This window comes from Pezoporus wallicus, unplaced genomic scaffold (assembly GCF_028554395.1).
Source record: "Pezoporus wallicus isolate ANWC-B61680 ecotype Strahan unplaced genomic scaffold, APGP_CSIRO_Pwel_v1 contig_1735, whole genome shotgun sequence".
Taxonomy (NCBI): Eukaryota; Metazoa; Chordata; class Aves; order Psittaciformes; family Psittacidae; genus Pezoporus; species Pezoporus wallicus.
Window position 1 is genome coordinate 98,696 of NW_026636334.1, and position 25,519 is coordinate 124,214.

General features: G+C 63.4%; 5 protein-coding genes and 1 long non-coding RNA gene across 10 annotated transcripts; 1 reads left to right on the forward strand and 5 right to left on the reverse strand.

Annotated features, from left to right (window-relative positions):
* Nucleotides 1–1,125: 1,125 nt before the first annotated feature.
* On the reverse strand, nucleotides 1,126–8,284 carry MPP2 (MAGUK p55 scaffold protein 2). Of its 5 annotated transcripts, none has more exons than XM_057400100.1 (12): nucleotides 8,178–8,284; nucleotides 7,047–7,165; nucleotides 6,130–6,282; nucleotides 5,544–5,690; nucleotides 4,772–4,999; nucleotides 3,402–3,533; nucleotides 2,889–2,994; nucleotides 2,599–2,691; nucleotides 2,351–2,512; nucleotides 1,768–1,970; nucleotides 1,560–1,688; nucleotides 1,126–1,476 (listed from the first exon to the last, which is right to left on the reverse strand). In XM_057400100.1, the coding sequence occupies exons 1-12, from the start codon at nucleotides 8,206–8,208 to the stop codon at nucleotides 1,300–1,302; spliced, it is 1,680 nt and encodes a 559-aa protein (XP_057256083.1). In that variant the 5' UTR covers nucleotides 8,209–8,284; the 3' UTR covers nucleotides 1,126–1,299. The 5 variants fall into 5 exon arrangements, with proteins under 5 accessions (XP_057256083.1, XP_057256085.1, XP_057256080.1 ...); XM_057400102.1 differs by lacking the exon at nucleotides 8,178–8,284 and adding an exon at nucleotides 7,886–7,970; XM_057400097.1 differs by lacking the exon at nucleotides 8,178–8,284 and adding an exon at nucleotides 7,680–7,788.
* A 327-nt stretch (nucleotides 8,285–8,611) lies between these two features.
* On the forward strand, nucleotides 8,612–9,311 carry LOC130594313 (uncharacterized). The gene is made up of 3 exons (XR_008971054.1): nucleotides 8,612–8,679; nucleotides 8,982–9,003; nucleotides 9,227–9,311. It is a non-coding gene; the product is annotated as an uncharacterized LOC130594313 (long non-coding RNA).
* LOC130594312 (pancreatic polypeptide-like) lies at nucleotides 9,210–11,735 on the reverse strand. Its single transcript, XM_057400103.1, has 3 exons — nucleotides 11,486–11,735; nucleotides 9,376–9,446; nucleotides 9,210–9,284 (listed from the first exon to the last, which is right to left on the reverse strand). The coding sequence occupies exons 1-2, from the start codon at nucleotides 11,731–11,733 to the stop codon at nucleotides 9,383–9,385; spliced, it is 312 nt and encodes a 103-aa protein (XP_057256086.1). The 5' UTR covers nucleotides 11,734–11,735; the 3' UTR covers nucleotides 9,210–9,284; nucleotides 9,376–9,382.
* Nucleotides 11,736–14,518: 2,783 nt separating this feature from the next.
* LOC130594305 (peptide YY-like) lies at nucleotides 14,519–14,998 on the reverse strand. The gene is made up of 3 exons (XM_057400090.1): nucleotides 14,804–14,998; nucleotides 14,651–14,716; nucleotides 14,519–14,540 (listed from the first exon to the last, which is right to left on the reverse strand). Exons 1-3 carry the CDS (start codon nucleotides 14,989–14,991, stop codon nucleotides 14,519–14,521), a joined length of 276 nt encoding a protein of 91 aa, XP_057256073.1. The 5' UTR covers nucleotides 14,992–14,998.
* A 1,634-nt stretch (nucleotides 14,999–16,632) lies between these two features.
* On the reverse strand, nucleotides 16,633–21,001 carry TMEM101 (transmembrane protein 101). The gene is made up of 4 exons (XM_057400104.1): nucleotides 20,847–21,001; nucleotides 17,731–17,911; nucleotides 17,514–17,660; nucleotides 16,633–17,006 (listed from the first exon to the last, which is right to left on the reverse strand). The coding sequence occupies exons 1-4, from the start codon at nucleotides 20,981–20,983 to the stop codon at nucleotides 16,698–16,700; spliced, it is 774 nt and encodes a 257-aa protein (XP_057256087.1). The 5' UTR covers nucleotides 20,984–21,001; the 3' UTR covers nucleotides 16,633–16,697.
* Nucleotides 21,002–21,945: 944 nt separating this feature from the next.
* LSM12 (LSM12 homolog) lies at nucleotides 21,946–25,033 on the reverse strand. Its single transcript, XM_057400091.1, has 5 exons — nucleotides 24,783–25,033; nucleotides 23,876–24,158; nucleotides 22,678–22,787; nucleotides 22,427–22,553; nucleotides 21,946–22,120 (listed from the first exon to the last, which is right to left on the reverse strand). The coding sequence occupies exons 1-5, from the start codon at nucleotides 25,031–25,033 to the stop codon at nucleotides 22,028–22,030; spliced, it is 864 nt and encodes a 287-aa protein (XP_057256074.1). The 3' UTR covers nucleotides 21,946–22,027.
* Nucleotides 25,034–25,519: the final 486 nt, after the last annotated feature.

The window sequence follows — 25,519 nt, forward strand, 5'->3', positions numbered from 1 at the left end:
CACCCATTGTGCACACACACCCATAGACATCCCCTGTGCACACACCCACACAGACACCCCCCTGCACAGACACCCATAGCCACCCATTGTGCACACACACCCATAGCCACCCATTGTGCACACACGCCCATAGACACCCATTGTGCACACACCCCCATAGACACCCATTGTGCACACACCCCCATAGGCACCCATTGTGCACACACCCCCACAGACACCCATTGTGCACACTCCCCCATAGACACCCATTGTGCACACACCCCCATAGGCACCCATTGTGCACACACCCCCACAGACACCCATTGTGCACACTCCCCCATAGACACCCATTGTGCACACACCCCCATAGACACCCCCTCTGCACACCCATAGACACTTCCCACCCCCCCGCGCTGGTGTCTGAGCTCTGCTGACCTCTTCCGGCAGCACCAAGGAAGAGCCCACGTGTGCAGTGACACATGTACACGCATGTACAGACATGTAGAGACGTGTAGAGACATGTACAGACATGGGAGAGGGTGAGGGTGGGCAGAGGTGACAGCTGTGACACGCGTGACACTGTGTGTGCTCCCTGTGCTGACCAAGGCCCGCACGGATGCAGCCGGATGGGAACAACCGCAGCTTCACCCTCCTTTAATAGAAGTCACAGCAAATCCCAAAAGGAGCCCCCGGGAATGGGACAGGGATGGGGATGGCCGGGGGGGGGGGGCACACATATGTGCACACACCTGCATGTGTGAGCCCTGTGCTCCCCATGGCACGCCATGGCAGCTCCAGGGTTAATGGGAGTTGGGGGGGGGGGGGGGGGTGTTATTGCTACCTGGGAGGGGCAATGGGGGGCACCAGGGAGAGGGGGGTCCCCCCACCCTTGTAAGGGTGAAATGGGATCCCTGGGAGGGGGAGCTGGGAGGCCTGGGCCCATGGCAGCTCATGGGGCTGCAGTGGGGTGTGACTCCCCCTCATCCCCCAACTCTGGGCTTCCCCATGGGGAAACTAAGGCAGGGGTTATGGGGTGCCCCACAGGTTGGGGGATGACACTGTGGGGAGGGGCAGGTTTGGCAGTGAATCAGCTGTGGGGTGCTGGGCACGGCTGGGGGAGCTGCCCCCATAATGGGACCCCACCGGCTTCTCCCCCCACTCCCCCCATGTCTGGGGCTGGGAGCAGGGGGGGAAAGAGGGGTCCAGAGGCTTGGGCAAGGGTCCCCCTTACTCCCCCCGTGCTGGTGCGAGCCCCTCACACCAATGGGTGACACGGAGGGCACAAGCGCCCCATGGGGCTGGGGGGTGCCTGGGGGGGCTCTAATAGACCCAACTGACGGGCACCCATTGGGGCTGCACCCGCAGGCGCTCCATGGCCTCGCGCAGCCGCCCGAAGGTGCGCTCCAGGTCATCGTTGGTGAGGCTGAGGTCGAAGTAGTGCCCGTACCCACGCTGGATGCGGCTGCTCTCCTCCACCGTGCGCCTGGCGTCGGCCTCCTGCGCGCATGGACCTGCCTCAGTCTCCCCATCCCTCCCCTTGTGCCCCCCATATACACACATAACCCCGGGGGGGGGCCCACCGTGAGCTGCTTTGTAGCCACCCCGCTCTCCAGTGCTGCCCGGTTCATGGCTCGCAGCATCTCAGGACTGGGGGCTTCGATGAACACCACGTATGGCACGAACTCAGCCGTTCTCAGCACCTTCACTGCCTGGGGGGACAGGACAGATCTGAGCCCCATGGTGCGCGCAGCCCCATCGCCCCCTTGGCAGGCTGGGGGGGTCCCGTACCTGGGGGTTGACATCCAGGATGCACATCTTGCCCGCCTCCACCACAGCGCGGATGGAGTCGATCTTGGTGCCGTAGAGGTTGCCCTCGTACTCGCCGTGCTCCAGGTATCGCCCGGCCTTGATGTCGGCCTCCATCTCCCCCCGCGACACGAAGCGGTACCCGAGCCCATCCCGCTCGCTGTCCTTCGGCTTCCGCGACGTGTCTGTGCGGCATGGACCACTCACACCCACAGCACCCCCGGGCATGGGCTGTGGACCACTCACACCCACAGCACCCACACAGGTGGGGATGGTGGCACTGTGGGGGGACAGGCATGCTCACAGGGGACAGGGATGCTCATGGGAACGATGAAGCTGGCAGGGGACACGGGTGCTCGGTGGTGACAGAGATGCTCATATGGAACAGGGATGCTCATGGGGATGATGAAGCTGGCAGGGGACAGGGATGCTCAGAGGGGACAGGGATGCCTGTGGAAATAACAATGGTGGCAGGGAACAGGGATGTTCAGAGGGGACAGGGATGCTCTTGGGGATGATGAAGCTGGCAGGGGACAGGGATGCTCGGAGGCCTGGGGGCACTCACAGGGGATGGTGGTGCCGTAGCGCGCCTGGTCGGACATGATGAGCTTGTTCTTGAGGCTGCGGCGCCCGACGCCCTGCGCCCCGATGAGCACCAGCGTTTTCCTGCGGAACGGCGGCATCCGCGCCACCTCCTCGTAGATGAGCAGCTCGTGACGGTCGAACTCTGGCGTGGGATGGGGCTGTCACCCACAGGGGACTCCGGGGTGCCCCGGCCCATGGGTGCCACCACCTGCCACCGGGGCCGCTCACCAGCGTTCTTGGTAGTCAGGTACATCATCCTCTTCTTCCTCTTCCCGCTGAGGCTGCCACACAGGGACCCTGCTGAGGGCAAGTGGGGCTGAGCTGGAGACAGGGACAGGGACGGGGCTGCAAGGGACAGAGCCATGGGACTGGGACCAGGGGCTGGGTCATGGGGACATGATCCTGGGAACTGGGGACCTGCCGAAGCGATGGGTACATCACCATGGGGACATCACTGTGGGGCATGGGGACCCTGCCATGGGGCGATGGGGACATGCCGTGCCCCCCCGGCTCCGTACCGGCAGTGGGAGCTGTGTCCCCGTCCCTCCGCACGAAGGCTTTGCGCTTCTCCTCCAGCAGCTGACTGGGCACCAGCCCCGCGCTGCCCCCCGCCACATGGCAAGCCTGGGGACAGGGCACTGGTACCGGCACCACGGGCACCAAACATGGGACCCCCCAACCCATGAGGACACTGCGCTGGTACCGGCCCCACGGGCACTCAACCATGGGGACTCCCCAAATATGGGGACACCCCAATCCACAGGGACCCCCCCAGCTGCAAAAGAAACCTCAACTCCAGGTCCACCCGCCCCCAGTTTCCACGAACCCCCCAAGCCCCAAATGAACCCCCCAGCTCCCAGGGACCAGCCCCAGTTTTGGGCACCCCCCCCCCCAAGCTCCACAAGGACCTCCCAGTTTCCAGACACCCCTTGACCTTCCAGTTACCCCCCATCCCCAAGACACACCACGACCCCCTGTGCACCCAGCTGCCAACAGTCCAGCACCACGTCCCCCCCTTACTCGCCCCTGACCTGCCACCAGTTGGGGTCATCCTGGTTGACGATCTGCAGCAGGTCCCCGGCCATGAACTTGAGCCCGGCCTCACGGCACGGGATGAGGGTGTCCGTGGCCGGGTCATAGTCGAAGTGACATTTGACATAGACCTGGGGGCCGGGGAGGCACCGGGATGCTGCCGGGATCGGTGCCATGCCCACGCACACGCATACACACACACACACACGCACACACGCACACGCGTGTGCCCTGCGCTAGGTGCCCCCCCCCGCCCGCCGCAGCCAGGCACGCATGGCCCCCGCGCACACGCAGGCGGCTCCAGTGGCCACCACTGCTCCCCACAGGGCACCCAGAGCAGCCCCCACGCAGAGCCCCACGGCCACGCACAGGCACACGCATGCACCCAGCACCGCCAGCAGCGAGCCGGCGATGGCACACATGTGTGCGGAGGCCGCGGCACACGCGTGTGTGAGCACACGGAACCCACGCAGCGCCGGCTCTGGGGATGCGCGGTACCAGGGGATGCGGGGACAAGAGCGGCTTTGTCCCCACGGAGCCTGCGCCAGGCTGGCACTGGGGACATGGGGCACCCTCTGACACCCGGGTCCAGATGTGGGGATGGGGACAAGGCCAGATCCACTGCAGCCCTCAGCAGTGCACGGGGCATGGGGGACACCAGGGTCCCACTGGCCATGGGGCACGACTCTGCAGGGGGGCAGCAGGGAAAGGGGGTCGTGTGGCTCAATGGGAGATGAGGCACATGAAGAGGGGACAGGGGACATGGGGCACGTGGGCATGGGTGCCCATGTGAGCATGGGGACAATGTGGACATAGGGACACAGACATGGAGTAGCCACGGGTAGGGTGCTGGGTGTGGGAGGCAGATGCAGGTGCAAAGGCAGATGCAGGGTGGGATGCAGATGCAGGTGCAGATGTGCATTCAGGGCAGGTTGTAGGGTGGAATGCAGATGTGGACGCAGATGTGGATGCAGGGCAGGATGCAGGGTGGGATGCAGATGTGGATGCAAGGATGCAGATGTGGATGCAAAGGTGGATGCAGGGCAGGATGCAGATGCAGGTGCAGAGGTGGATGCAGGGCAGGATGCACATGCAGGTGCAGAGGTGGATGCAGGGCAGGATGCACATGCAGTTGCAGAGGTGGATGCAGGGCAGGATGCAGATGCGGGGGCAGAGGTGGGTGCAGAGGTGGATGCAGGGCAGGATGCAGATGCGGGGGCAGGCGTGGATGCAAAGGTGGATGCAAGGCAGGAGAGGGATGCAGGTACAGATGTGGATGCAGGGCAGAACGCAGAGGAGGATGCAGAGGTAGATACAGGGTGGGATGCAGATGCAGACCTGCGAGCCGCGGGCACTGGGGGTGAGGTACCTGCCGGGGCGGGTGCGGCTCCTGGTAGCTGGGCAGCACCTTGAGCACGACGCTGCCGCTGGCCTGGCGCAGGGACTCCTGCAGAGCCCGCGGGTCGCTGCCCACCTCGCGCCCGTTCACCTCGCGGATGACGTCCCCCACGTGCAGCAGCCCCTGCTGCGCCACCATACCCCCGTGCAGGATGCGGGCGACCACCAGCTCCCCCCGCTCCACCCGGAATGTCACCCCCTGGGTGCACAGCCCCGGTCAGCACCGGCACCAGTGCCAGCGGTCACATCCAGTCACCCCCAGCATCACCCATTGCCCTCCAGTCACACCAGCAATGCTCCAGCACCCCGCAATGCCCCCAGCACCCACAGTAATACCTCCCCAGCACTCTGTAGTGTCAACAGCAACACCCCTGATGTCCACAGCATCCTGCATCATCACCCCACAGCACCCTGCAATGCCCTCCAGCACCCCACAGAACCCCAATGCTCACAGCACCTGCACCATCACCATCACCCACAGCACCCCACAGTGCTTGCAATGCTCCCGGCACCCTGCAATGCCCTCTAGCACCCCGCAGCACTTGGCACCAGCACCTAACATCACACCAGCACCCTGCAATGCTCCCAATGCTCCCAGCACCCAGCAACACGCCACAGCACCCCCAATGTCCACAGCACCTGCACCACCACCACCCACAGCACCCAGCAATGCCCCCCAGCACCCCAGTGCCCACAGCACCATCCCCATCACCCGCGGCACCCGTGGCTCCACTGGCTCTCACCAGGCTCTGGCCGGGCGCACGGCGGATGCCCACCATGCGCACGGCGTCGGGGGGCAGCGGGTGGTGGCTGCCGGGGGGCGGGACCGGGCTCCCCGGGGGGGTCTCGTAGCTCTTGGTGGCCACCGAGTCGTGCGTCTCCAGCAGCGACTGCGAGGACACGGCACAGGGCTGGCACGCGCCTCGCACACGTGTCCTTGCACACATGTCCTTGCACACGTGTCCTTGAACACGAATCCTTACACAAGCATCCCTGCACACACTTCCCTGCACACACGTCCTCGCACACATGTCCCTGCACACGCGTCCTCGCACATGTGGCCTTGCACACACATCCTTGCACATGCATCCTCACACACGCGTCCTCGCACACGCATCCTTGCATCCCTGCACACGTGTCCTCACACACGCGTCCTTGCACACGCATCCCTGCACACATGTCCTCACACACGCATCCTTGCACATGCATCCCTGCACACATGTCCTCACACACGCATCCTTGCACATGCATCCCTGCACACGTGTCCTCACACACGCATCCTTGCACATGCATCCCTGCACACGCATCCTTGCACACACATGCTCGCACCTGGAAGTGGGGCTGGCGCAGGATGCAGCTCAGTTCCGCAGCCGCGCTGTCCCGCGGCGCCAGGGGCCCGATGTCCCGCAGGATCTCCTGCACCAGCGCCACGTTGTTGTCCTGCACCGCCTCCAAGCGCCGCTCCTCCAACCGCTCGTGCGCCTGTGGGCACACGCATGTGAGCAAGAACACGTGAGCACACCTTGGCCATTGCACGCACACAGCACCCCATGTGCACATGCACAAACCTGCCCTTTTGCAGGCACACACATGCACAGCATCAAATACAGGCGTACATGTGTGTGCTCACCTATCACCACAGCGATGTGTGCACACGCGCGTGCCATTGCACAATCATGTGCGCATGTAAATACCCAGCAACACGCACATAGAGTGATGCACACACGTGCACACACGCGTGCAAAGATGCACACTCACTTGCGTGCACGCACACACACGTATGAGCAAGTATGGGCACACACCTCCCTGCATGCACGCACACGTGCAGGTGTACATCCATGCATGCACACACATCCGTGTACATGTGGATGCATACCTACATGTACATGCACACACAGGTATGTGCAAACATGAGCAGAGACCTCCCCGCATGCACACAAGCATATATCCACATATGCACGCACACACATGCAAAGACATATGGATGCATGTGTACACGCATAGATACATGTGTGCACATGCAGGTACATGCGAACACGCACACATGTGAGCACACATCCATGCACATACGCACACACATGTACACAAGCACAAACATCCATATGCATGCACATCTTCCTGCACACCACAGGGACACACATGTGTGTGCACAAACACACGACAGCCCTCAACACACATGCACACGTGTGCCCCATGCGCTGCCCCGTGCCCGGGGGGGTCACGGTGTCCGCATGGTGTCCCCTCACCTTGGCCAGGGACCGCACGATGGGGCTCTCCATGATGCCGCGCAGGAAGATGAGGTCGAGGTCCGCGGCTCCGGGGGGGCCTGGGACCCCCATCAGGTTGTCCAGGACCTGCTGCATGGCTTGGGGGGAAATGGGAGGATCATGGGGACCCATTATGGCACCCCTGCACCAGGGACCACAGGGAGCAACCCCCCCCCAAAGCAGCACTTGGAGGTGTGTTCAGTGATAAGGGCCAAAATGCAGCTGGGGGGGGGTTCTGTGCAATTGGGGTGGGTGCAATGCAATTGGAGGGGGATGATGTGGGGGAGCGCAATGCGATTGGGGGAGTTCAGTGCAATCAATGTGAAACGATTCAGTGGGGGGTACGATTCAATGGGGGGGTTCAATGCACGGAGGGGTGCAATGCAATGGGGGGCTGCGAGAGACAGCAGTGCAATGGCGGGAGATGCTCGGGATGGGGGGGGTGTTAATCCAGACACCCCCATATCGGGGGGGGTCACAGCATCACCCAAGAGCCCCCCCAAACATCACCCACGCACCCCCTTCCCTGCCGCCATCTCCTTTCATCCCCCACATCCCCCCCAGGGCCCTGCGCCCCATCAGCCCCCGCACCCCCTATCCCCCCCCCCATACCTGGGGGGTGCCGGGGGGGACTCTTAGGGGCCGGGAACCCTCTGCCGGGGTCGCTCATGGCTGCGCGCGGCAGCGCCGGGGACCCCCACCATCATCCGGGTACCGCGGCCCCCCCGGTCCACATCATCCCCCCCCCCGCCTTGCACACGCGGGCACGCTCGTGTGCTCACACACACACACACCCCCCACACCGCGCTTGCACTTACCTGCTCTTGCACGCGCACACACCCCGGAACCCCCCCGCAGCGTGGGGAGGGGGAACGGGGGTGTTCGGCCCCTTTAAGGGGGGGGGGAATGCGCTGTTGCCATGGCAGCGGGGGGGCCGGATTTAAAGGGACCGCGGCCCGCTCCCTTGCACACGGGCATGCACAAGCGCGCACACGCACGTGTGTCGTGTCCCGTACCCCCTCCCCACCCGCAGCGCCCCCCCTCGCAGGAGCGACCCCCGCAGCACCCCCCGCTTGCACGCGCGTGTGCAAGGCCCCGGTGAGCGCTCACCCGCGACGGAGCCGGGGGCAGCCGCGGGCATCGCTGCGGGGCACGGGGCCACGGGGCCTGGCACGGCCGGGACGGGGCCACCGCGCAGGCGTGCGGGGCCCGGGCAGCCCCGGGCACACGGGCTCGTGCTTGCACACGCGTGTGCGAGGGCACCACGGGCGCTCGCGGGGGCACGCGGGGCCCCTGTGACCTCCCAGGGACAGAACGGAGGGACCCCAGCGCGGCACCGGCACCCGCACAGTGGGGACCCCCCCAGGGTGTCCCAGCACCGGCATCCCCGGTGCCTCCTGCACCAGTCAGCGGCTGCAGTGCCCAACACAACCGGTATCAGGGTCCCCATGGACCCACCCCCCCCCAGTGTCACCAGCACCCCACTGTCCTCAGCATCCCCAGTTCCCCGTCTTCCCAAGCAGGCAGAGGCAGAAGGTGGCTGCAGGGGGTTTATTGCGGGGGGGGGCAGGATGGTCCAGGGGTGATGAATGCAGCGTGGTGGGTGCTGTAGGTGCGTGCAGTGGGTGCCGTTAGTGGGTGCAGTGGGTGCCGTTGGTGGGTGCTGTAGGTGGGTGCAGTGGGTGCCGTTGGTGGGTGCTGTAGGTGGGTGCAGTGGGTGCCGCTGGTGGGTGCTGTAGGTGGGTGCAGTGGGTGCCGTTGGTGGGTGCTGTAGGTGGGTGCAGTGGGTGCCGTTGGTGGGTGCTGTAGGTGGGTGCAGTGGGTGCCGTTGGTGGGTGCTGTAGGTGGGTGCAGTGGGTGCCGTTGGTGGGTGCTGTAGGTGGGTGCAGTGGGTGCCGTTGGTGGGTGCTGTAGGTGGGTGCAGTGGGTGCCGTTGGTGGGTGCAGTGGGTGCCGTTGGTGGGTGCTCTAGGTGGGTGCAGTGGGTGCCGCTGGTGGGTGCTGTAGGTGGGTGCAGCGGGTGCCGTTGGTGGGTGCTGTAGGTGGGTGCAGTGGGTGCCGCTGGTGGGTGCTGTAGGTGGGTGCAGTGGGTGGGTGCAGTGGGTGCCGTTGGTGGGTGCTGTAGGTGGGTGCAGTGGGTGCCGTTGGTGGGTGCTGTAGGTGGGTGGTGTTGCTGCTTTTGGGAGGCTCCTCTTCACCCACCGGCCACGCAGCATCCCTGCAAGGAGAGGGGTCAGCACCCAGCACCCACAGCACTGCCGGCACACGGAGGTGATGCCCGGGATGACCCAGCCCCGGCCCCTCCTCACCTGGGGCTCAGCACCCTGCGGTGCCGAAGGGCTCCTCGGACAGCGCCCGCCCACCGGAGCGCTTCCCGTACCTGCAGGGAGCATGTTACCGGGGAGCAGCCACCGGAGCAACATGTAACGGGGAGCAACGTGTAACGGGGAGCAGCGTGTAACGGGGAGCAGCGTGTAACGGGGAGCAGCGTGTAACGGGGAGCAATGTGTAATGGGGAGCAGCGTGTAATGGGGAGCAATGTGTAATGGGGAGCAGTGTGTAACGGGGAGCAGCGTGTAATGGGGAGCAACGTGTAATGGGGAGCAGCGTGTAATGGGGAGCAGCGTGTAACGGGGAGCAGAGTGTAACGGGGAGCAGCGTGTAGTGGGGAGCAGCGTGTAACGGGGAGCGGCGTGTAACGGGGAGCGGCGTGTAACGGGGAGTGGCGTGTAATGGGGAGCGGCGTGTAATGGGGAGCAGCGTGTAATGGGGAGCAGTGTGTAATGGGGAGCAACGTGTAATGGGGAGCAGAGTGTAATGGGGAGCAGTGTGTAATGGGGAGCAACGTGTAATGGGGAGCAGAGTGTAATGGGGAGTGGCGTGTAATGGGGAGCAACGTGTAATGGGGAGCAGTGTGTAATGGGGAGCAGCGTGTAATGGGGAGCAGAGTGTAATGGGGAGCAGTGTGTAATGGGGAGCAACGTGTAATGGGGAGCAGTGTGTAATGGGGAGCAGCGTGTAATGGGGAGCAGAGTGTAACGGGGAGCAGCGTGTAATGGGGAGCAGCGTGTAATGGGGAGCAACGTGTAATGGGGAGCAGTGTGTAACGGGGAGCAGTGTGTAATGGGGAGCAGCGTGTAATGGGGAGCAACGTGTAATGGGGAGCAGAGTGTAATGGGGAGCGGCGTGTAATGGGGAGCAGCGTGTAATGGGGAGCAGAGTGTAACGGGGAGCAACGTGTAATGGGGAGCAGAGTGTAATGGGGAGCGGCGTGTAATGGGGAGCAGCGTGTAATGGGGAGCAGAGTGTAACGGGGAGCAGTGTGTAACGGGGAGCAGTGTGTAATGGGGAGCAGAGTGTAATGGGGAGCAATGTGTAACGGGGAGCAGTGTGTAATGGGGAGCAGTGTGTAACGGGGAGCAGCGTGTAATGGGGAGCAGTGTGTAACAGGGAGCAGTGTATAACGGGGAGCAGTGTGTAATGGGGAGAACGGGGCAGCAGGGAGCAGTGTGCAAAAGGGGGCAGGTCACAGTGGAGAACACATCACAATGGGAGCACGTCATGATGCACGTCGCAACAGGGAGCAGGTCATGATGGGGAGCACATCGCAGTGGGGGGCAGGTCACAATGGGGATGGGGAACACATCACAGTGGGGGCAGGTCATAACAGGGGGCACAGCATGATGAGGAGCACATTGCAATGGGGAGCAGGTCACGGTGGGAAGCAGATCACAGTGGGGGCAGGTCACAATGGGAAGCATGTCACGATGGGAGCATGTCGTGATGGGGAGCAAGTCACAATGGGAGGCAGGTCACAGTGGGGAGCAGGTCATTATGGGGGCACATTTCAATGGGGCTGTACCTCGATGGGGATCAAGTCATGATGGGGCCATGTTGCGATACGGATCGTGTCGCGGTGGGGGTCATGTCATGATGGGGATCATGTCACAATGGGGATTGTGTTGAGATGGGGATCGTGTAGCGATGGGGATCGTGTCGCGATGGGGATCGTGTCGCGATGGGGATTATGTTGAGATGGGGATCGTGTAGCGATGGGGATCGTGTCGCGATGGGGATCATGTCGCAATGGGGATCGTGTCGCGATGGGGATTGTGTCGCGATGGGGATTGTGTTGCGATGGGATTGTATCGCGATGGGGATCGTGTCGCGATGGGGATTGTGTCACCATGGGGATTGTGTCACGATGGGGATCGTGTCACAATAGGGATTGTGTCGCGATGGGGATCGTGTCATGATGGGGATCGTGTCGCGATGGGGATCGTGTCACAATAAGGATTGTGTCGCGATGGGGATCGTGTCACAATGGGGATCGTGTCGCGATGGGATTGTGTCGCGATGGGGAATGTGTCGCGATGGGGATCGTGTCGCAATGGGGCTGCGTGGCCGCCCCGCACTCACCGGTGCCGGGTCACCACGTTCAGGTACTGCTGCAGGTCCTGGTAGAAGCGCTCGAGCTCCTCGAGGGTCGCGTCGTCCCCGGGGTACCTGGGTTGTGCGGGGCTGGCAGCGCCAGGACCCTCCCGCAGCAGCACCAGTGCCCACACCAGCAGCAGCAGCGCCCGGCAGCGGGGAGCCATGGCTGCGCCTGGCACATGTGGGTGCACACGTGTGAGCACAGACCCGTACACGTGTGAGCACAGACCCATACACGTGTGAGCACACACCCGTACACGTGTGAGCACAGACCCGTACACGTGTGAGCACAGACCCGTACACGTGTGAGCAAACACCCGTACAGCTGTGAGCACACACCCGTACACGTGTGAGCACAGACCCGTACACGTGTGAGCACAGACCTGTACACGTGTGAGCACAGACCCGTACAGGTGTGAGCACAGACCTGTACAGGTGTGAGCACAGACCCGTACACGTGTGAGCACAGACCTGTACAGGTGTGAGCACAGACCTGTACACGTGTGAGCACAGACCTGTACAGGTGTGAGCACAGACCTGTACATGTGTGAACACAGACCCGTACACGTGTGAGCACAGACCCGTACACGTGTGAGCACAGACCGTACACGTGTGAGCACAGACCCGTACACGTGTGAGCACAGACCTGTACACGTGTGAGCACAGACCCGTACACATGTGAGCACAGACCCGTACACGTGTGAGCACAGACCTGTACACGTGTGAGCACAGACCCGTACACGTGTGAGCACAGACCCGTACACGTGTGAGCACAGACCCTGTACAGGTGTGAGCACAGACCCCTACACGTGTGAGCACAGACCCGTACACGTGTGAGCACAGACCCGTACACGTGTGAGCACAGACCCGTACATGTGTGAGCACAGACCCCTACACGTGTGAGCACAGACCTGTACACGTGTGAGCACAGACCCGTACACGTGTGAGCACAGACCCGTACACGTGTGAGCAAACACCCGTACAGGTGTGAGCACACACCCGTACACGTGTGAGCACAGACCCGTACACGTGTGAGCACAGACCCGTACACGTGTGAGCACAGACCCGTACACGTGTGAGCACAGACCTGTACACGTGTGAGCACAGACCCGTACAGGTGTGAGCACAGACCTGTACAGGTGTGAGCACAGACCCGTACACGTGTGAGCACAGACCTGTACAGGTGTGAGCACAGACCTGTACACGTGTGAGCACAGACCTGTACAGGTGTGAGCACAGACCCGTACATGTGTGAACACAGACCTGTACATGTGTGAACACAGACCCGTACACGTGTGAGCACAGACCCGTACACGTGTGAGCACAGACCTGTACACGTGTGAGCACAGACCCGTACACGTGTGAGCACAGACCCGTACACGTGTGAGCACAGACCCGTACACGTGTGAGCACAGACCCGTACACGTGTGAGCACAGACCTGTACACGTGTGAGCACAGACCCGTACACGTGTGAGCACAGACCCGTACATGTGTGAGCACAGACCCGTACAGGTGTGAGCACAGACCCCTACACGTGTGAGCACAGACCCGTACACGTGTGAGCACAGACCCGTACACGTGTGAGCACAGACCCGTACATGTGTGAGCACAGACCCCTACACGTGTGAGCACAGACCTGTACACGTGTGAGCACAGACCCGTACACGTGTGAGCACAGACCCGTACACGTGTGAGCACAGACCCGTACATGTGTGAGCACAGACCCCTACACGTGTGAGCACAGACCCGCACACGTGTGAGCACAGACCCCTACACGTGTGAGCACAGACCCGTACACGTGTGAGCACAGACCCGTACACGTGTGAGCACAGACCCGTACACGTGTGAGCACAGACCCGTACATGTGTGAGCACAGACCCCTACACGTGTGAGCACAGACCCGCACACGTGTGAGCACACACCAGCACACACATGTGCACACCCCCCGCATCCCCCGTCCCTGTCACCCCCCAGGATGAGGCCCCAGCCCCACTCACCTGCTCGCTGAAGCGGTGACAAGGACTCACTGACACGGGGCTGTGGCCGTGGGCTCCCCGGTGCCGCTGTGGCGCCGTCCCTTATATCCTATGTGTGTGTGCGTCCCCCCCCGATGTCACCCGGATGCGTGGCACCGGCGGCCACTTGGTTGGGGGGGGGCCCACGGGGCCCCCGGCGCTGCCCTGGTTAATGTGTGACCGGGCTGGGGGGGTCCGGGCTGAGGACAGGGACGGGGGGAGCCGATGTCTGTGCCCAGAGCACCTGGGCCCCAGGGGTGGACAGAGTGGGGCTGGGCAGGGGAAGGGGCAATGTGGGGTGAGGGTGGGATGGAGGAAGGGGGGGACAGGGGGACGTCGGGCTGCGGCAGTGGGGTCGGGGTTAGCTGCAGCCCCCACTGCAGCCAGAACCACGGGCTGGGGGGGGTCGGGGACCCCCAGCCCTGACACAGACCCTGATGGCTGCAGCCCCCACAGCGACCCAGCAGGCAGTGGCAGCACCCACTGCCCAGGCACCCCCACCAGTGCACCCAGTAACCTGTGCCCCTGCAGTGCACCCCCTGCATCCCTCCCTCAACCCCTCCGTCACCCCCTCCATCCCTCCTGCGTCCTCCCTTCCATCCCTCCCTCCTCTGCACCTCTTCACCCACCTGCATCTCCCCCCTTTGCCTCCCCGTCAGCCCTCCCTCCCTCCTCCCCTGCACCCCATCACCCCCCCACACGCACATTCTCTCCTGCATCCCTCCATCCCCCTGCATCTTCCCCTCCACCCCTGGATTCCCCCCGCATCCCTTCCTCCATCCTTTCCCACTCACAATCCAGCCCCTGCTCACAATCGTCTCTTTATTGCCATTGCGGGGCCATGCGGGTGCCCCCCAACAACGGCATGGAGAGAACGGGGTCAGGGCAGGGCCCCCCCCACAGAGGGACCCCCCGGTTCAGCATCTGGGGGTCTCCAGGCCCTCCCCCCCACACACAGCAGAGCCCCAGGGGAGACATGGGGAAGACTTGAGGGGGGCGTCATCAGGAGGAGTCATCCTCGTACCTGTGGGAAGCGCTGGTGTGAGGGGTGGGGGCCAGGACCCCCAAACCGGCCCTGGGTACCCCAAAGCAGCTGCCCGGCCCCCCTGCAGGGGGGGACATGGGGGCACTCACCACGATCTGTCACTGCCGGTGCCCCAGAGCAGCCCCAGCACCGGGGCCTCGGAGCGCTTCCCGTACCTGCGGGCATGGGGGTCCCCGTGAGCACACGGGTCCTCGTACAGAGCACACGCGTGTTCACACGTGTCCGCGCGTGCCGGCGCTCACCTCTGCCGCGTCACCAGGTTGATGTAGTGCCGAAGGGCAGAGAAGTACCTGGCCACCTCCTCGGGGGAAGCGGCGTCCCCGGGGCTTGGGGGCTTGGGGGGGTACGCGCCCGCCAGCGGGGCCAGGCCCAGCAGGACACAGAGCGCCAAGGCCCCCAGGCAGCGCCACCACCGCGGGGACATCACCATCCGAGAGGGACCGGACACTGGTACCCACATGACCCCCATGGACCCAGTTCAGCCCCAGGGACCCAATTCACCCCCATCACCCCCATGGACCCCCATCACTCCCCAAGCCCACCACCACTCCCATCGCCCCATCCCAAAGTCACACACCACGGTCCCCAAGTGACATTCCCCCCCCCCCCCGCCATGTCCCACCAAACATCTCCCTCCCCAAGCCCCCCCCAGTGTCCCCAGTGGGGATCTCCTGCCCCATAAGAACCCCCAAAGGACCCCACATGTCACACACCTCACCGAGCCCCGTCCCCACACTCACAGTGTCAGGAGGTGACAGCACTGGGACGCGCCAGCTCCTGTCCCGGCCCCATTTTATGGCCTTGGGGGGGGGTTCCGCCTCCTCTTCCCCCCCCAACACCGACCCAGGGGCATGGCTGGACCCCCCCGCACCCCCCCCGTCCACGTCACAGCCCCGTGTCCCCGCTGAGCCCCACAGCAGGAGCCCCGGGGGCTGGGGACAGGCGCAGAGCATGGGGGCACAGCAGGGACACGGGCACCGCATGCGGCACATGGGACATGGGCACGGATGTGACAGCAGGAACAGTGGCACACGGGTGTGGATGTGACACAGCCATGGCACGCAACCATGGCACGCGGACACGGTGCACAGGTATGGGATGCACACACGGCACACGGGATACAGCAACGCATGGCAATGGCACAGGACACACGGACACTGGTCCCTGTGCTGTGACCCGGGGGGGGGGTACACACCAGCCCCATGTCCCATCACTGTGACCTGGCACCAACAGTGCCACCGCACAGATGGCCCCAAATCCGGGGGGGGGGGCGGTTGTGTGTGGATCAGGCTGCAGTGGCCCCCCCATAGCCGAGTGCTTCCTGCCCCATTCCCTCCGGGAACAGCAAACAGCCGCTTCCAAAGGTCACCGGATGGCTCAGCCCAGGGAGGGGATGCGGGGGGGTCTGGATGTGTCCCCCCCCCATCACACCCTAAGGAGGGGCTGGGACTGGAGAGGGCTGTTGGAGGGGTTGGGGGTGCGCAGCCCCCATGGCCCCCCCGGCCCACAGAGCAAACAGGATCCTGCCGCTTCCCTGCGCTTTATGGCCCCGGATCCGGAGGCACTTCGGATCCCCCCCCCTCCCCGGAGGAAGGTTCTTATCGGCCCTGTTTGATTTTCCACTGCTCCGGGGGGGCGCACAGGGACGACCGGATACCAACCCCCCCATTCCGAAATGCTCTTTGCCATAAAGCCCTGCGGCAGGCAGGGAACAGGCAGGGAACAGGCAGCAAAACCCAGCCCAGGACCACCCCCTGCTACCCCTGCCTCGGTCTCCCCTCTGCAGGAAGGGGACACCCATCACTGCCTGCACCCTATGGCACATAGGCTGCCCCCAAATAGCCCCCAGACCCCCAAATCACACCCCCAGGCCCCCAAATTGACCCCCCAAAAACTGATCCCCCCAACAACCAGAATAACCCCAGGGTGACAGAAAAGCTTCTTGTTCATCGGTAAAAACACCCCCGGGGGGAAGGGGGGGGGGGCCAGCCACACAGTGGCCAGCGCCCCCCCAGGGTCCCCCCTTGCCCCCAGGCAGCTCCTGCCCCATCCACGGGCAGGAATCAAGTATTTACAAACAGGATAAACTCCAATGAGGGGGGTGATGGGGTTAAACCCCACCGGGACCCCCCCCCGTCATCCATCAGTGGCCAGGATGACGACGGCGCCGAAGATGCCGACGTTCTGGCCAATGAGCTTCATCTGGTTCCAGAACTCGACGCGGCGCGAGTGGTGCCAGTAGCCGAGGTTGCCGTCGATGAGGAGGATGGCGGGAGGCAGCAGCACGGCCAGGACCTGTGCCGCCGCCCGCACGTAGCATCCCGACAGGAAGGCCAGCGCCAGCAGCCCGTACAGCACAAAGAGGAGCTGGAGCGCCAGCTCCCCCCCCAGCAGGTGGTTCAGGTAAGCCAGGCGGTCCTCCTTGCTGTGCTGCAGGGAGTACGCCTGAGGATGGGACAACACGGGTGGGAGCTGGGATGGGGAGAGTGACCCTAAAGCTTGTCCAGTTCCAACCCCCTGCCATCGGTTCCATAGGGAAGGATGCTTCAGCCTGGCCCTGAGCACTGCCAGGGATGGGTTCGGTGCAGCCAGGACAAGGGAAGCTGTGTGGGGACCTCAGAGCAGCTCCCAGACGGGCTACAGGGATGCTGGAGGGGAAGCTCCATCAGTGAGAGGACAAGGATTGATGGGTTCTAACGGAAACAGGGGGGACTGAGGTTGGATACAGCGGGAGGAGGAGCTGTTGGTGATGGGGGGCCTGGAGATTGCTCATCCTGGGTGGTTTCAAGCCTATGGTTGGGAACGGGATGAGCTCCGCCGGGAATGGGGCTGCCCCATCCCTGGCAGTGCTCAAGGGCAGCTGGACAGCGGTGCTGCGAGCAGAGCCCTAAAGGACCCAAACCCAGTGCGTTGTGGGTCAGGACGGGGCTGTGCCCCCCCCGCTCCCCGTACCTGGCAGATGAGGTAGATGCCGAGGAAAACCTGCCCCGTGGACTGCAGCGAGCGGCTGCGCGGCCGCTGCCGGTACAGCTCCCCCGCGCCACTGGCCAGGATGAGGAACCCACCGATGATGGCGATGGTGCGGGAGTACATCCGGACCTGCACGGGGACACGGTCACCGCGGGCCGGGCTACGGCGGGGTTACCGGAGTCGGACGGGGGGGTTTTACCTTTAACCAGTCCCCGTAGTGCCCGTGGCCGCCGACGTGAGCCGCGTACGTGGCCACCGCGAGCTGCAGCGCGGCGCCGAGGGCGAACCAGCGGCGCTTCACCCCGAAGGACATGAAACTGGCGCAGAGCACGGCCACCCCCATGTCCACGTACAGGTACGGGACCGGGATGTCCGGCTTCCTGCGGGCACGGCACGTACAGGCATCACCCCCAGTGCCCCACAGCCACCAGCACACAGCACCCACAGACATCACCCCCAGTGCCCCACAGCCACCAGCGCACAGCACCCACAGACATCACCCCCCGGTGCCCCACAGCCACCAGCACACAGCACCCACAGACATCACCCCCAGTGCCCCACAGCCACCAGCACACAGCACCCACAGACATCACCCCCCAGCCACCAGCACACAGCACCCACAGACATCACCCCCAGTGCCCCACAGCCACCAGCACACAGCACCCACAGACATCACCCCCAGTGCCCCACAGCCACCAGCACACAGCACCCACAGACATCACCCCCCAGCCACCAGCACACAGCACCCACAGACATCACCCCCCGGTGCCCCACAGCCACCAGCACACAGCACCCACAGACATCACCCCCCGGTGCCCCACAGCCACCAGCACACAGCACCCACAGACATCACCCCCAGTGCCCCACAGCCACCAGCACACAGCACCCACAGACATCACCCCCAGTGCCCCACAGCCACCAGCACACAGCACCCACAGACATCACCCCCAGTGCCCCACAGCCACCAGCACACAGCACCCACAGACATGCCCCCCAGCCACCAGCACACAGCACCCACAGACATCACCCCCAGTGCCCCACAGCCACCAGCACACAGCACCCACAGACATCACCCCCAGTGCCCCACAGCCACCAGCACACAGCACCCACAGACATCACCCCCCAGCCACCAGCACACAGCACCCACAGACATCACCCCCCGGTGCCCCACAGCCACCAGCACACAGCACCCACAGACATCACCCCCACAGCCACCAGCACACAGCACCCACAGACATCACCCCCAGTGCCCCACAGCCACCAGCACACAGCACCCACAGACATCACCCCCAGTGCCCCACAGCCACCAGCACACAGCACCCACAGACATCACCCCCCAGCCACCAGCACACAGCACCCACAGACATCACCCCCAGTGCCCCACAGCCACCAGCACACAGCACCCACAGACATCACCCCCAGTGCCCCACAGCCACCAGCACACAGCACCCACAGACATCACCCCCAGTGCCCCACAGCCACCAGCGCACAGCACCCACAGACATCACCCCCCAGCCACCAGCGCACAGCACCCACAGACATCACCCCCCGGTGCCCCACAGCCACCAGCGCACAGCACCCCCAGACATCCGGTGCCCCCAGCCACCAGCACACAGCACCCACAGACATCACCCCCAGTGCCCCACAGCCACCAGCACACAGCACCCACAGACATCACCCCCAGTGCCCCACAGCCACCAGCACACAGCACCCACAGACATCACCCCCAGTGCCCCACAGCCACCAGCACACAGCACCCACAGACATCACCCCCAGTGCCCCACAGCCACCAGCACACAGCACCCACAGACATCACCCCCAGTGCCCCACAGCCACCAGCACACAGCACCCACAGACATCACCCCCAGTGCCCCACAGCCACCAGCACACAGCACCCACAGACATCACCCCCCGTGCCCCACAGCCACCAGCACACAGCACCCACAGACATCACACCCCCAGTGACCCACAGCCACCAGCACACAGCACACAGCACCCACAGACATCACCCCCGGTGCCCCACAGCCACCAGCACACAGCACCCACAGACTTCACCCCCTGGTGCCCCACAGCCACCAGCACACAGCACCCACAGACATCACCCCCCGGTGCCCCACAGCCACCAGCACACAGCACCCACAGACATCACCCCCAGTGCCCCACAGCCACCAGCACACAGCACCCACAGACATCACCCCCAGGGCCACAGAGCCACCAGCACACAGCACCCACAGACATCACCCCCAGTGCCCCACAGCCACCAGCACACAGCACCCACAGACATCACCCCCAGTGCCCCACAGCCACCAGCACACAGCACCCACAGACATCACCCCCCAGCCACCAGCACACAGCACCCACAGACATCACCCCCAGTGCCCCACAGCCACCAGCACACAGCACCCACAGACATCACCCCCAGTGCCCCACAGCCACCAGCACACAGCACCCACAGACATCACCCCCAGTGCCCCACAGCCACCAGCACACAGCACCCACAGACATCACACCCAGTGCCCCACAGCCACCAGCACACAGCACCCACAGACATCACCCCCAGTGCCCCACAGCCACCAGCACACAGCACCCACAGACATCACCCCCCCCCCAGCCACCAGCACACAGCACCCCAGTGCCCCAGTGCCCCACAGCCACCAGCACACAGCACCCACAGACATCACCCCCAGTGCCCCACAGCCACCAGCACACAGCACCCACAGACATCACCCCCAGGTGCCCCACAGCCACCAGCACACAGCACCCACAGACATCACCCCCCGGTGCCCCACAGCCACCAGCACACAGCACCCACAGACATCACCCCCAGTGCCCCACAGCCACCAGCACACAGCACCCACAGACATCACCCCCAGTGCCCCACAGCCACCAGCACACAGCACCCACAGACATCACCCCCAGTGCCCCACAGCCACCAGCACACAGCACCCACAGACATCACCCCCCAGAGCCACCAGCACACAGCACCCACAGACATCACCCCCAGTGCCCCACAGCCACCAGCACACAGCACCCACAGACATCACCCCCAGTGCCCCACAGCCACCAGCACACAGCACCCACAGACATCACCCCCCGGTGCCCCACCGCCACCAGCACACAGCACCCACAGACATCACCCCCCGGTGCCCCACAGCCACCAGCTCACAGCACCCACAGACATCACCCCCCGGTGCCCCACAGCCACCAGCACGCACCAGCCCCACAGACACCACCCCCCCAGCCCACCTTCCCCCCACTGACAGGCCCCTCCGCAGACACCCAACGGGCCCCCCCTTGGCTGGCTCAGCCCCACACCTCCTCCCGTCGGCGCGCTCAGCGCACAGCAGGAGCCCGCTGAAGCAGTGCCAGAACGGGAACCGCGTCAGCAGCACCGCGCCCCCCGCCGTCAGCAGCCGCAGCGCGCGCCGCCGCCACCCGCGCACCGGCGCCATGGCCCCGCGCCGGGACCCGGAACCAGCACCGCGGCCCCGCCCCCTCCGCAAACCACGCCCACCGTGACCCTCGTGGCCCCGCCCCTCGCTGCGCCCCCGATTCACCCCGCCCCTCCGCGGAAGCCCCGCCCCTCCCGCACACCACACCCCCCACGAAGCCCCGCCCCCTCCCCAAGCCCTGCACCTGCTCAGCGGGAAGCCCCGCCCCCTCCCCGCAGGCCCCGCCCCTCGCCCCACACACGGTGATGGTTAAAAAACGTTCGGGTTTATTTTGTCCGTTTTGGTCGGTTTTTTTCTTCTAAACAAGACTAAAAAATTTTCCTTTTTTTTTTTTTTTGCTTTTCTCCTTTTTTCTTTTTTTTTTCTCTGTTTTTTGTTTGGTTTTTTTCTTTCTTTTTTTTCTTTTTTACTCTTTTTTGTTCAGTTTTCACTCGTCCCCAGGCAGGGCTTGAACTGGGGGGGGTGGGGGGGGATTGAACCAAAACACCCCAAAATCAACCCAAAACGGGGGCGGGAATCATGGCAAAACCCAAAAAAACTGGGAAAATTCAGGAAAATAAAGAGACCCCCCCCCCAAGGGGGGAGGAAGGGGGGGATTTTCTGCCATGATCCTGAGGGAGAAGAGATTTTGGGATCAGTTTAATATATCTTCATATATAGCTTTAAAGGGAAGAATTCCCTCCGGGAATTCAAGCCCTGCCCTGTGCAAACTGGATTCCAACCAGACAGCGCTGGTCTGGGGGAGCCGGGGCATCACTTTTGGGCGGGGGGGGGGATAGGGAATAGGGGGACCCCCCCTTTAGAAAAGCAAAGGGGGGATTGGGAATATGGGGAGAAAAAGGGTGGGAAAGGCAACGGGAGAAGGAGCTGTTAGTGGTGGAGGGGAGGTTGCTCTGGTCTCGGGTGGCTTCAAGGCTACAGCTGGGAATGGGATGAGCTCCCACGGGAAACAAAAAGGGAAATCGAAGTGGGATCGATGCCCCCCCCCCCCCCCCCCCAAATTGGCACCACGGCCACCAGAGCTGAGCGGTGCTCCCGGGGGTCTCAGGAGGACAAAGGGGTCTCCTTCTGTGGCTGCTGTGCTTGGGAACGCTGCATCACCTTCTGGCTCTCCACGTCTCGGAAGTGCTTCTCCACCTGCAGTGGGAACAATGGGATGCAGGGGATGGGGAGAGGGGGTTAGGGACGGGGGCGATGGGAACACGGGTTAGGGATGGACGGGACGGGAAGAGGGGGTTAGGGATGGACGGGAAGAGGGGGGTTAGGGATGGATAGGACGGGAAGAGGGGGGTTAGGGATGGACGGGACGGGAAGAGGGGGGTTAGGGATGGATGGGACGGGAAGAGGGCGTTAGGGGCAGAGGGGATGGGAAGAGGGGGTTAGGGGCGGAGGGGATGGTGGGGCTCCCCCGGCTCCCCCCTGGCCATGCCCCCCCATACTCACAATCTTGCGCACGTGGCTCAGGGCGCTGCCCTCTTTGCCTTTGCAATTCTCCACCTGGTAGGGGGGCGCGATGACGACTTCCTCCATCACCACGATGTTCTTCTCCTGCCATTTACAGTCCTTAATGCTGCAGGAAGGGAACAGGGATCAGGGACACATCCCCAGGGAGCTCCGAGCTCTGTGTGTGCCCCCCAGCCCAAGGGCCGTGCCCTGGGATACAGGGAATTCCATGGCTCTGGGCAGGGACTCACGTCTTGTGGATGGTCTGGAAGAGCTGCTGCCCCTCCAGGGAGACGCCGGCGCTGATGGCATAGGCCTGGCTCAGCTTCTCCTCCTTCTCCGTCCGCGCTTTGGTGGCGAGCTGGGGAGGACACAGCAGGAGAGGGGCCTCAGCATCACCATGGGCACGGTATTCCCACGGGAAACCCCACTCCTTCCATCCACACCCTCAGGCCCCTCTCCCTTGTGTCCCCTCCAGCAGTGGTGGGGACAGCCCTGGGAGCAGCGGGATAAGGAGCAGCCCCTCCATGTGCTGCCTCCATCAAGTGCTCCTGGATCCTGGGATCAGGTCTGTCAATGGGATGTGCTCTCCCGATCCATCACCAACAGCTCCACAGCAGACACACCAAGCCTCCAACTTCCAGCATTCCCAATTCAAGGATCCACGGCTTCACCCCCTGCAGTGAGCACCTGAAGGCACCGGTGCCAGTGAGGAGCCCTTGCATGCCAGCAGCATGGATTAGATCCACATCCATGGAATGATGGGAAAGGCATCATTCCCATGTGATGAATGGCACTGAGCATCCTTCCCGCAGCAGCAGCATTCCTGCCCCTTCCACAGATCCCTATAGATGGATCCTGTTGTGTCCCAGCTCAGCACAACCAGAGGACCAGGCAGGGCTGAGCATTCCCATGTGCCATCAGCTCCATTCCCAGCTCCAGGCCAGTGTCAAAGCCTGTATCCCAGCGCTGCAGCACCAGCGATCCCAGCCTGGCTCCGCACACATGAGAGGGGAGACCCCAGAGCCAGGCCCCCCACCTTCCCTGCTCCCAACACCACCACGGGGAATGGGAAGGGATCCCCTTCCAGAGGGAGGAGGGGAAGCGGCTCCTCAATATCCAAGTGACTGGGCCCAGCTCTCAGCCTGGCTCCAGAGCTCAGCACCAGCTCCTGAGGGTGCTGGATCCCACTGTCCATGTCACTGATCGATCCCAACCCCGATCCCTGAGGAACACCGCCCATCACTGATCTCCATCTGGGATATGGAGCCACTGCCCACAGCTCTGGATGTGCCCACTCCCTACACATGGACTGCTCCCTCCTTTGAGCATCCCAGTGCTGCTCCCTGCTCCAGCTCCACCCTCCCTCCTCTCTGCTGAAGCAGAGGATCCAGCCCAAGATCCTGAGTGGGAACAGGGCATTCCCGGCCTTGGGAATGCATCTCTTACCTTGCTGACATTGAGGGAAGCCAAAGGAGGGGGGGTTTCTGTGCGGTCATTGATTATCTCCACTTCTGACACGTACTGGAGGTTGACGAGCAGGATGTCCGCGTGGTTGGGCTTCCCGCTGGATGAGGGGCATTCTGCGGGGGGGATGTTAAGGAATACAAATCCACAGGGACACAGCTGCAGGCCTGAGGGGCGGAGCGGTCCAGGAGCAAACCAGATCACCCAAAACAAATGGGAGACCCCAACACCCCCCTGGGTCTCCTCTGGGATCCATTCACTGCTGCTTCAGCTTTCCCGACTACACCAGGAGTTATCCCAGCCTGGAACGCTGGGAAAAGCATCCCAAAAAGCCACTTAGATCCAAATGCTGAGCAGGGAACCCAACCAGCACCCCTCAACCTGCACCTTCTGATCCAGGGATGGAGGGAGCCAAAAGCATGGAAAACCCCACAGAATGGTTTAAGGATGCAAAGCACCTTAAAGGACCTTCCCTAGAGCACGCAACTCTTGTCCCATCCCTTGGGAGCAGAGCCCAGCCCCTTGCAGTGAATCCCAGGCCAGGAGCCGAGGGGCAGCCTCACCCCATTGCCCATGGGTCTGGCCTGGTCTCCTACAGGGCTCCCCTCAAACCCTTTCTATAGGGCACCCACCCCCATAACCCCACCACGGGGCTCCCCCAAACCAGCCCCCAGGGTGCCCCACACCCTCTCTATAGGGGACCCCACTCCCCTCCATTAATGCCATCCCCGGCATTATAGCATCCCTACGGGGTGCGCCACACAGAGCCCCCACCTCACCGCAGGGCTCATCCTTCCCTCCCTATAAGACACCCCAGAGTTTCCCCACAGCCCCACACAGGGCTCCCCACAGCCCCCCCCCCCCCAAAAAAAAACCTGCCTATCCGCACGCCGTAGTTGCCGCGGGGGATGATGGGGAGCGCAGGCGGAAGGAGGTAACGGGCGTTGCCACGGTAACGGCAGGGAAATGGAGGGGGAACAACGGGAGGGACCGGATAAAGCGGGGGGAGGCGGCGGGAGCGTCCCTGGGGGGAGCCCCGGAGAGCCCCGAGCGCGGCCCCGGGGAGCCCCGAGCTCCGGAGCGGAGCCGAGCCAGGCCCGGCCTGAGGGACCGCGAGAGGGCTCCGGCCTGCGGGATCATGGGAGGCCCGGCCCGGCCTAGGGACCCATAGAGACCCAGAGGGATCTATAGAGACCCATAGGGACCTATACAGACCCAGAGGGACCTATAGAGACCCGTAGGGACCTATAGAGACCCAGAGGGACCTATAGAGACCTATAGGGACCTATAGAGACCCATAGGGACCTATAGAGACCCAGAGGGATCTATACAGACCCATAGGGACCTATACAGACCCAGAGGGACCTATAGAGACCCGTAGGGACCTATAGAGACCCAGAGGGACCTATAGAGACCCATAGGGACCTATAGAGACCCAGAGGGACCTATAGAGACCTATAGGGACCTATAGAGACCCAGAGGGACCTATAGAGACCCAGAGGGACCTATAGAGACCCACAGAGACCCATAGGGACCTATAGAGACCCAGAGGGACCTATAGAGACCCAGAGGGACCTATAGAGACCCAGAGGGACCTATAGAGACCTATAGGGACCTATAGAGACC

Coding starts and splice junctions, on each gene's coding strand:
- LSM12 (XM_057400091.1), bottom strand. CDS start 25,033: ATGATCCCGCAGGCCGGAGCCCTCTCGCGGTCCCTCAGGCCGGGCCTG. Junction 22,554..22,677: donor TTCCAGACCATCCACAAGAC/GTGAGTCCCTGC, acceptor CCCTTCCTGCAG/CATTAAGGACTGTAAATGGC. Junction 22,121..22,426: donor TGAGCCACGTGCGCAAGATT/GTGAGTATGGGG, acceptor TTCCCACTGCAG/GTGGAGAAGCACTTCCGAGA.
- LOC130594305 (XM_057400090.1), bottom strand. CDS start 14,991: ATGGTGATGTCCCCGCGGTGGTGGCGCTGCCTGGGGGCCTTGGCGCTC. Junction 14,717..14,803: donor AACCTGGTGACGCGGCAGAG/GTGAGCGCCGGC, acceptor CCATGCCCGCAG/GTACGGGAAGCGCTCCGAGG. Junction 14,541..14,650: donor ACCGGCAGTGACAGATCGTG/GTGAGTGCCCCC, acceptor CGCTTCCCACAG/GTACGAGGATGACTCCTCCT.
- LOC130594312 (XM_057400103.1), bottom strand. CDS start 11,733: ATGGGTCTGTGCTCACACGTGTACGGGTCTGTGCTCACACGTGTGCAC. Junction 9,447..11,485: donor AACGTGGTGACCCGGCACCG/GTGAGTGCGGGG, acceptor TGCTCCCTGCAG/GTACGGGAAGCGCTCCGGTG.
- TMEM101 (XM_057400104.1), bottom strand. CDS start 20,983: ATGGCGCCGGTGCGCGGGTGGCGGCGGCGCGCGCTGCGGCTGCTGACG. Junction 17,661..17,730: donor ACTACGGGGACTGGTTAAAG/GTAAAACCCCCC, acceptor GTCCCCGTGCAG/GTCCGGATGTACTCCCGCAC. Junction 17,007..17,513: donor GCATCTACCTCATCTGCCAG/GTACGGGGAGCG, acceptor TCCCATCCTCAG/GCGTACTCCCTGCAGCACAG.
- MPP2 (XM_057400097.1), bottom strand. CDS start 7,737: ATGAGCGACCCCGGCAGAGGGTTCCCGGCCCCTAAGAGTCCCCCCCGG. Junction 2,995..3,401: donor ATGACCCCAACTGGTGGCAG/GTCAGGGGCGAG, acceptor CCCTGTCCCCAG/GCTTGCCATGTGGCGGGGGG. Junction 1,689..1,767: donor TCCTGGATGTCAACCCCCAG/GTACGGGACCCC, acceptor CTGTCCCCCCAG/GCAGTGAAGGTGCTGAGAAC.